The sequence below is a fragment of the Halichoerus grypus genome, chromosome 1 (genome assembly GCF_964656455.1).
Source record: "Halichoerus grypus chromosome 1, mHalGry1.hap1.1, whole genome shotgun sequence".
NCBI lineage: Eukaryota > Metazoa > Chordata > Mammalia > Carnivora > Phocidae > Halichoerus > Halichoerus grypus.
The window spans coordinates 205673279-205683220 of NC_135712.1; the positions used below are offsets into that span (position 1 = coordinate 205673279).

Here is a 9942-nt window from a genome sequence, read left to right on the forward strand (position 1 = left end):
ACATTCTGGAGATGACACAATCATGTAAAACATAACCATTTAGAATGGAAGTGTGGCCTCTAACTATAAATTTCCTACACACCTGCCTTTTTGGGAAAGTTAGGATGAGGCTCCTGATTCTCTGTTCATGATAGACATGTCTGGGAGGCATGGACCATTGGGAAAAAGGAACTAAATCTATAATGCCTTTCACATTAGCCTCCTGTTCTAAGCACAGAGCAGATTCCAACACATACTTTTAAAGTTTAACATCTGTTTATTGAACATCCATTATGTTGATCCAAGACTTGTTCCTGCCCTCAATCCTGTAATCATCAGTGTCTCATCCCAGGTGAGACTGGAGAATCAACTAGAAAGAATACTAAGAATGGCTCTTTGGAATACGTATGGGTGGGAGGTAGTGAGAGAAAGGGCACCCCAGCTTGGCGAAATGGTGATAAGCAAAGCCTCAGAGGCAGGAATGAGTAAGAGGACATTCATGTTGTTGGAGGAGTGAATTCATGGTGGGGGAGGTAGGAGATGAGTTTAGCTGATTGCTGGTACAGGGGGAAATTGTAAGGATGTGAGAAATCAGGATGTGGAGTTTGGCCTTGATATGTAAGTGACAGGGCACCGTTGTGTGTTCTTGAGTATTCTAGGGAGGTCTGGAGTTGTAGATGGAGGGCAGAGGGGAGGTGAAGTGGGCAGGCAGAGAGGTAAGGAAGGAAGATGGTACAAAGATGCAGACATAGAGGATGGGACTTGAGCCTGAAGAATGACATGTAAGGGAAGGAAAGACAGATGTGAGAACTGTTTCAAAGTCAGGCTGTGCCGAACACTGTGCTTGGTGGCATTTTAAAGGAGACAAGAAGAGGGGAGTCATAGATAACTGCAGAATTCTGAACCTGTGGTCTGAGGGTGAGGGTACCAGGGAACACTTGGAGGAGGAACTGGGGAGAAAAGACTCATCTTTAGCCATGAATTGTCAATGATGGCAGATATGCCTGCAGGCTATTTCAGTGGGGAAGGTCAAGGCTGGAGATGAGTCATAGACTTGGAAGGCAATGCCTCTGGTTCAAATACCAGCCCAGTGCCAGAATCTCACGGGGGAGCCTTTACTGCTGGGTATCGAGGACTTGTGGGTCTTCCAAGGAGCTCCTACTGCCAAGTAGGGAGAACTTTATTAGAAAATTCCTCAAATTAAAGAAGTTTTCTGATGTTTCAAGACTTAGCAGGCCGTGGCAAGGGTGCTGGGCTGCAAACCAGACCTTGACCCTCCCACTGACTTACTGCGTGGCATTTAAAAAAAAAAGATTTATTTATTTATGAGAGGGAGAGAGAGAGAGAGAGAGAGAGAGAAAGAGAGAAAGAGAGAAAGAGGCAGAGGGAGAGAATCCTCAAGCAGACTCCCCGCTGAGTGCAGAGCAAGACCCAGAGCTCTCTCCCATGACCTGTGAGATCACAACCTGAGCCAAAGCCAAGAGTCAGATGCTTAATCATGAGCCACCCAGTTGCCCTGCTATGTGGCATTTGACAAGCCTTTTAACCTCTCTGGGTCTCTACCACACTGTCTGAAAAACAGGGTGACACTAGAGGATTTGCCACACTCCAACATGCCCTGTTTCAGAGTGGTTAAAAGTTGAACACTTGAGAAGAAATAAATGGATGGATTTTCTTGGAGAGAAGGCAGGGCCCAGGGCCTTGGGGGAGCATTAGTTAGTAGAGAGAAACTCAGAAAAAGGATGAAACATCTCTATCAGCCAGAGAGAGCTCATGAGCTAAAAGGAGAATGATGTCAAGTTACCAGCTTGCCAAGGAAGAAGAGTCTTGAAAGGAGAGAATGATTCTTGCTTTACTAATTTTCCAGGGGTTGAGAGGGAATCTCTGGAAGATGGAAATGGATATGGTTCTCAGGAGGAGGTTATAACTCCAAGTGAGATTCAAGATCCAGTGGAAGTTTGATTGGGGTGGGAAGTGGTAAGTGGGCATTGGTTGATCAGTGAGGTTTATCCAGTTACATTTGCATAGGTATAATTAATGGGAGAAAGAAAAAGGTTTCAATGGAAGATAGGAACAGAAACTAGGATAAGTGAATATACTCTTAGGTTGTATTAACAGAGGTGGAGATTCCAGCCTGAGGGAGGTGAATGTTAATGTTATTGCTGTGCCTTGTGCTATGTTTTGGCTGGCTTGCTTTAAGAATGACAGGGACAGATAGAAAGAGGACTTGCATGAGGGGTGTGATGAAAGGGGCTGGGTGCCATTTGGCCTTGGGAAGAGAAGATTTTAGGGGAATGGTGAGAGCTGCCTCTAAATATCCATGGGGCAGAGAGAGCACTTGAAAGACAACCTCTCCCTGCCCTTTCTACTTTTACTGCAGATAGAGCCGTTTCCGAAGGGTGCTTTGGATTTCGGGATTCACTTTCCTTGGTTTTCCTTCCTGAACCAGCTCTGCTTCGGCCATCCGCCGGGTCACCTGCAACAAGAGGTGTGGTCAGCTTGGAGTTGGGTCCCTAGGGGAGCTGGTGTGGTGGGCTTATAGGGAGAAGGTTAGAGAACAAGGGAGGTGGGTTTGCATGTCCTAAAATGGGAGACCTTTATTGCCTCATCCTATGCCATAATCTTTATGGAATCATTGGTTGGACATTCTTGTTATGTTTTTTCTAATCTACCATAAAAGCATATAACCATTAGAAGAAAAAAAAGTTTGTTCAACCAATGATTAAGCCTATAGTTTTTGTTTACAGAAATGTATCTGTATTTCATCTAAATTATCTCACGTACTCTGACATTTGGAATTTCCTGCTTTAGGGAAACTCATTGCTAGGATGTGGGTGTCCTAGTTTCTGTCTTGGGACCTAGGTTGGATTTGGGGCTGGGGGCAGGAGAGGGGGAAAACGCAGACAGGTTTGGAAGAGGCTCAGCCTCCCTGCTGAGGCTGGGAGAGGGTTCCAGGTAACTTGTCCCAACTCACCTCTGTCAGAAGCTCCAGGATGGGTCCTTTCCTCTCTGTGAACACATCAACCAGGGTCTGGATGAAGCAGGAGCCCTCTCTGTCGTGTCTGTACGCGATGTACCCTAAGGATTCCAGAGAAGAGGGCTCAGGAGAGCTCCAATGGGAGTGGGAGGGTTGGTGTGTGTGGTGCAAGAGGCTGTGGAAAAGGGTGGGTCTTGGAGGAGCTCAGGGGTCAGGGGTCAGAAGTGGTGTGCATGGAGGAGGAGCAGGAGGCCACCCCATGTCAGGTGGGAGCTCATACCCTTTATGGTGGAGTAGACGTGGAGGATGTCTGTGTACGTTGGGATAGTCTCGGGACTGTCCTTTGTGATCATCACAATATCACCTCCACTTACTGTTTCACCGGGGTCCCTTTGTTCTGAAACATCAAGAAGAGGAAAGTCAGAGAAAAAGATGGGGAAAGGAGGTCATCATGAGACACAGTGGCAAACCAAGGCTTAGCTGGGGCTCTGGATCTAGGGTTAGGCTGGATTAGGAACACAAACGCTGTGTTCTTGGCTTTGCCCCCACCTCCTCGACAGGCCTGCACGATGTACACCTTAGGCTTGCCTCGCAGGGCCTGGCAATTCTTGTTGTTCAGAACCTCGAAAAGGTTTTCCAGCTCCACCATTTGTCCATCCTCCCCCTTGAGGCGACCTTCTAACCCATGTGCCATGAGCACCACAAAAGCACAGCTGACGGGGTCATTCCGGGCATCCAAGGCCTGCTGAAAATTGTCCATCTCTTCCTGGAATTGCTGGAGTGAGAAGAATGGCCAGACTCAGGGGTGGCCCCAGAGCCCACCTTCTGGTCCAGCCCTCTCCCTCATTGGCCTGGGGCTGGCAGCACAGTACCTGGGCGGTGGGGTCTCTCTTCATGGTGCTCTCAAATCCCAGCTGCCGGAACATGCGTTCCAGAGCATTCAGGTCTGCCTCCGAACCTTCCCGTGCTTTGGTGACGCACAGTGTCAGGGCTAAGCGGGCGCCTGACATGTCGTATACCTCCTGGGCCAAGAGTTGACAAAAATCATCAAAAGGATGAGGAAGTCAAGGAGAAGCAGAGGATGTGGTCCAAAGAGGCCTGGGGTTTGGGTGGCAGGGTAAAATACAGGATGCCCAGTTCCAATCACATTTCAAATTAAAAAAAAAAAAAAAAGTGTTGTTGGTTTTTTTTTTTTTTTTTTTTTTAGTATGAGTACATCCCAAATATAGTATGGGATATAGTTATACTATAAAATTATTTGTTGTCAATGTGAAATGTAAATTCGAGTAGGCATCCTTTATTTTTATTTGCTGAATCTGGTGACTTAACCTGGGATCTGGCTCTGTTTTAGCTCTGTGTGAACTTGGGCAAGTCACTGCTCCCATCTGAGCCTTAGTTTTCAAACACAGACAATGAGTGTATTTATGGGGAATTGTGAGGGTCCCTTCCAGCTAGCATACTGGTGGCTTTGACTCTCTCTCTGTCCTTCCCAAGAGTGTTCTGAGCATCATTCTCTCATATAAAAAGGTCTCAGAATTTCTGAGGCCAATACTGAGATCCCACCTTGTCCTGTCTGAGGAAGAAGGGTATTGGGGTCAAAATTTCTTCTCTTATCCTCACTATCAACCTTAGTGATAAGAATTTGATTGTCAAGACAGATATAGCAGGCCCCCCCACCCCAGCTTGGTTTCCATCTCTGTGTTTTTTTCTCCATCTGAATGATCACAGAGCACCTTCTAGCTCTGAACCCACATCATGATTTTTCACCCTTTCCACTATCTCTGAAACATTAAGCTCCTCACCTTCTCTCTATCCAGATGCTTCCACCCCTCTCCCCCAAACTGCACCCAGCCCACCTCCTCCAAAGGCCGAGGATTGCTCATCTTTCCTCTGATTCTCAGTCTGGCTCTCAGCACTCTTGGCTGAACCTGGGGGTTCAAAAGAAGATAGTTTGAAGGTCTCCAAGGGAAGGCAGAAGGGCTCAGGGAACAGACTAGTTTGTCTATCCAGGTTTTTGTGACTGAATAGAAACCCAGTGGTGGGGACTTGATTCATAGTCAGACGTGGGCAAGAGATGACAGTCCGTGAAGAATGGCTTCTCTAGCGTGACACCCCAGTGGTGTCTTCCATCCTTGGATGCTCCCAGAACTCCTGCTAGGCCCCCCCTAAAATGCCATACCCCCTGGAATTTTCCCTATCTCTCTCTCAGGACACTCACCAGTTTGTGACTCTCCTCCCCATCCCAAGGACCTGGACTGATGAGGGGGAAAGCAGCCCCATGTACTCCCCTATGTTGCCCAGGAGCTGACAGACTGGGGAGACATCAACAGGGAGATACTTTGGGATTAGGTTTAAAAAGAGAATGTCGGGGCACCTGGGTGGCTCAGTTGTTAAGCATCTGCCTTCGGCTCAGGTCATGATCCCAGGGTCCTGGGATTGAGCCGGGATCGAGCCCCGCATCAGGCTCCCTGCTCAGCGGGAAGCCTGCTTCTCCCTCTCCCACTCCCCCTGCTTGTGTTCTGTCTCTTGCTGTCTCTCTCTCTGTCAAATAAAAAAAAAAAAAAGAGAGAATGTCATCAAAGTGGGGAATACTGCTTTGGAACTGTCCCAGTGTGTCTCTAACCCAAACAGATCAATCCACTTCCCTCCCTCTGCCTTGAGCCTGAACATCTGTCTGAGTTCTTCATACTCATTTCTGAGTTCTGTTTTACTCTCTGGCTGAACAGAATGACTTTTGCCATATTCTTGGTGTTTTCTCACCTCCTTGCCTTTTTTTCCACTTCCTCTTCAGCCTGGAATGTGTCTTTACTAGTCAAGACCCTTCTCTGTCAATTTGGATGGCATCATGTTTGTTATGCCCTCCCCCTGCCATCTACTCATCCATCCATTCAACCATCCATCCGTCCATCCATCCATCCATCCATCCTCCATCCATCCGTTTATTCATCTAAGCACCCACCCATATATCTATCTATCCAGCAAATATTTTCTGGGTGCTTATTATTTGCCAGCCACTGGGAATAAACTGTGTAAGACAGACATGCTCCCTACCCTCATGTAGCTCTAGTCTATGACAGAAATGAATATTAGATCTCTCTTGTTCTCAGGGTGTCTGGCTGGCTCAGTCAGTGGAGTGTGTGACTATCTTGAGGTTGTAAATTCAAGCCCCATGTTGGATGTAGAGATTACTTAAAAATAAAATCTTAAAAAAATCTCTCTTGTTCTCTCTTAGACACACACACAAACACACACACACACACACACACACACACACACACACACACACACACACACACACACACACACTGAAGCCGGTGCCATGAGGAAAGAAGAATCAAACACTGTGAGAAAGAAAGTGAAAGGGGCATGGTTTTTGGAGCCAGATAAACCAGAATCAAGTCTTGCCCCTGCCCCTTCCCAGCTGTGTGACCTGAACATCTTATTCTCTCCAGCTCAGTTTTCACATCTGAAAAGGACCCTGAAGGAGCCCTAGATGCCTTACAGAAATGGCACAGCAAGGGAGGTTTTTGGGTCCCTGTTAGCCTACTAGAAGTCGCCTCTCCCTTCTCCAGACTCTCAGAGCCCTGCATGTTTATACTTGTGTGACCGTAGTGCTTTTGATTCTTTTTCTAGTGGCTGAACCGGAAGCTCAGTTTTTAGGACTGAAAGCCTAATTTCTTTATCTCTGTCTCCATCAGGGTCACCAGTGTGGGAATGGGCACAGAGGTGGTGTCTGAGGAGATTTGTTGAGTAAGCAAATAATAAACAAATGAACAAACAAAGGAAGGATGGATGGGTGGATGGCTGACTGGATGGATAGAAATTTCTTTAGTTCTGCTAAAACTGGCCAGAGCATTCATTCATGCAGGGAGAGGGAGAGAATAAGAGAGAGAGAAGATAGAAGAAAAAAGGGGAGGAGGAGAGAGGAGAGGAGAGGGGAGGAAAGCAGAGGAGAGAGAGAGAGAGAACTAGTATCTGCCAAATCACTTACTGACTCTAGAAATGGCTGCTCCTTAAAGCCAGTCCAAGTCTTGCCACTCTGCTAGCTGCCAACAGAGCTAGGCACCGAGGAGGGGTCAAGTCCACGTGCTGACCTTGGAGAGGGGGCTGACAGTGTTTCTCCTGAGAAACCTGTGTATAAATTGGGCAGCGCAGCCATCTGACCCTTTACTGCCAGCAAGTCTTCTGTCGCTCAAGAAACCTCACGGTGGGAGGGACACACCCTTGGCACAGGCTTGGTGAGGAGATGGAACCAGATGCCTATGGAATGAGTCATGGCAAAACTTAACCAACACCCCCCTGGCTAAGGAGGCTGAGGCAAAGCATTCAGATCAGCCAGGGCTTTTATGTCAGCCCACCCAAAAAGCAACCCTCAGGTCCAGCCCATCTGACTACCATCAGTCCATCATTTCCATCATTATGCTCTCTTCCATCCCTTCTCCGTTCAACTAGGCAGACAATACCAACTTCATTTGTTTTTTACTTCGTCAAGCATTCAACAGCCCCAAGAGGTCAACATTGTTGCTCCCACTTTGCAGATGAGGGAACTGAGACTCATAGAAGTGAAATGACTGCCCTAGGTCACCCCACTAATGATTGGCACAGTTGGCATTCAGCACCAGTGGGTCTGATCTGTCTGCATCATCAGACTCAACTGCTGTCTTCTCTTCTCATCACCTTCCTCCTCGATTCTTTCTTAGCCTTAATTTCAGTTCGCTTTATGTTATGTTTTGCTAACAGATTTAAAGAGATAAAATTCACATACCATACAATTCACCCATTTAAAGTATAAAATCCAATGGTTTTTACTATATTCAGTGCTGTGCAATCATCACTACAGCCTATTTTAGAACATTTTCATCACCTCAGAAAGAACCCTGTACCCTTTAGTCATTGCCCCCAGTCTTTCCCCCACCCATACCTCCCAGCCCTTGGTAACCATTAATCTTGTTTTCTGTCTCTGTAGATCTCCTTCTTCTGGACATTCCACATGAATGGGATATGTGTTTTTTTTTGTGTTTGGTTTCTTTCACTTAGCATAATATTTTTAAGTTTCATCCATGTTATAGCATGTGTCAGTATGCCATTTCTTTTTATGGCTGAATAATATTCCATTCTATGAATATACCTCATTTTGTTTATCCATCCATCCATCCATTAATGGGTATTTGAGTTGTTTTCACCTTTTGGCTAGTATGAGTGATGTTGCTATAAACACTAGTATGTATATAAATCTTAGTGTGGTTATATGTTTTTATTTCTCTTGGACTTATATCTAGGAGTGGAATATTCAAACAATACTGAAATGTATTCAGCAAAACCAGAACATTCAATTAAATGCTGCAGTTACGGTGGAAAACAGTATGTTGTTCCTCAAAAAAGTAAACATAGACTTACTGTTTAATACAGCAATTCCAGTTCCGTGTATATACACAAAATAATTGAAACAGGGTTTCAAGCAGATATTTGAACACCAGCATTCAGAGCAAAATTTTCTCAATAGGCAAAAAGTGGAAACAACTCAAATGTTCACCAGTGGATGAATGGATAGACAAAATGTGGTGCATCCATGCAATGGAGTATTGCTTAGCCTTAAAAAGGAAGGACATTCTGACATAGGCTACAACATGGATGAAACTCGAGGACATTATTCTAAGTGAAATAAGCCAGACAAAAAAAGGGACAAATACTGTCTGATTCCACTTATTTTTTTTTAAGACTTTATTTATTTATTTGACAGAGAGAGAGAGAGAGCACAAGCAGGGGAACAGCAGAGGCAGAGGGAGAAGCAGGCTCCCCGTTGAGCAGGGAGCCAGATGCGAAAATTGATCCCAGGACTCTTGGATCATGACCCGAGCCGAAGGCAGACGCTTAACTGACTGAGCCACCCAGGCACCCCTATCTGATTCCACTTATATGAAATCCCTAGTAGCCAAATTCACAGAGGGAGAAAACAGAATAGTGTGCACCAGAGGCCAGGGGACTGGGAGTGGGGAGTTAGTGTTAATGGGGACAGAGTTTCAGTTTTCAGCAGATGAAAAAGTTCTGGTGATGGATGGTGGTGATGGCTGCACAACCATGTGAATGTACTTAATGACACTGAACTGGACACTTAAAAATGGTTAAAATGGTAAATTTTATGTTATGCATATCTTACCACAATAACAAAAATGAAAAAAACCCTGAAACATTCTCATCCCCCCAGTTCTTCTTTTTGTTTCAAGATAATGCAGGCACCAGACTGGGTAGTTTTTCTCCAAATCCCCATCTCTGCATTGATATACATACTTAGAGCTGTTTGTTATATGTATGTTGTCTCTTTCCACCAAATTGTTCTGTTACTTGCTTTGTTCACTTAATTATATGTCTGAGTCATCTTCCCATGTCACTCCATATGGAACAAACTCATTTTTTGTTTTCTTTTAAAAAATTTTTCATTGAGGGTCACCTCGGTGGCTCAGTCAGTTAAGCATCTGCCGTTGGCTCAGGTCATGATCTTGGGGTCCTGGGATCAAGCCCCATGTTGGGCTCCCTGCTCAGCGGGGAGCCTACTTCTCCCTCTCCCTCTGCCTTTCGCTCCCCTGCTTGTGTGCTTTCTCTCTCTGTCAAATAAATAAAATCTTAAAAAATTCTTTTTTCATTGAAGAATATCCTACATGCAGAAAAGAGCACAAATAAAAAATGTGCATGCAACTTGATGAATTTTCACACATTGAACACGCTAGAACCTTGCAACTAGGACCCAATCAAGGAAAAGCTCCCCACCCTGGATTTCCTGTCCTGCTTCCTTTTTTGTCACTACCCTGATCCTGCCTTCCCCAAACACTATCTTGATATAGAACAATACAGATTAACTTTTTCTGCTTTTGGGACTTTATATCAATGGAATCACACGATATGTTCTCTTTTGCATCTGGCTTCATTCACTCCAACATTATGTTTGTGAGATTCAATCTTTTTTGCATGCGGCTGGAGATCCTCAATAT

The 9942-nt window shown here is 45.4% G+C and overlaps 1 protein-coding gene across 6 annotated transcripts; it reads right to left on the bottom strand.

Moving 5' to 3' along the window:
* Positions 1–236: 236 nt before the first annotated feature.
* Positions 237–7141, bottom strand: CASP14 (caspase 14). 6 transcript variants are annotated; one of them, XM_078054387.1, is made up of 8 exons: positions 6948–7141; positions 5331–5497; positions 4813–4884; positions 3829–3978; positions 3506–3731; positions 3237–3353; positions 2954–3057; positions 237–2455 (listed from the first exon to the last, which is right to left on the bottom strand). In XM_078054387.1, the coding sequence occupies exons 3-8, from the start codon at positions 4837–4839 to the stop codon at positions 2351–2353; spliced, it is 729 nt and encodes a 242-aa protein (XP_077910513.1). In that variant the 5' UTR covers positions 4840–4884; positions 5331–5497; positions 6948–7141; the 3' UTR covers positions 237–2350. The 6 variants fall into 6 exon arrangements, with proteins under 6 accessions (XP_077910513.1, XP_035944978.1, XP_035944977.1 ...); XM_036089085.2 differs by having other exon boundaries at positions 3829–4054; XM_036089084.2 differs by lacking the exon at positions 5331–5497.
* Positions 7142–9942: the final 2801 nt, after the last annotated feature.

What these genes read in the sequence shown, in the direction of transcription:
- CASP14 (XM_036089084.2), bottom strand. Translation starts at nt 4,839, where the DNA reads ATGAGCAATCCTCGGCCTTTGGAGGAG. An exon ending in CGTGCAGGCCTGTCGAGGAG is followed by an intron (nt 3,354 to 3,505) that starts GTGGGGGCAAAG and finishes TTGATGTTTCAG; the next exon opens with AACAAAGGGACCCCGGTGAA. An exon ending in TCCTGGAGCTTCTGACAGAG is followed by an intron (nt 2,456 to 2,953) that starts GTGAGTTGGGAC and finishes CTCTTGTTGCAG; the next exon opens with GTGACCCGGCGGATGGCCGA.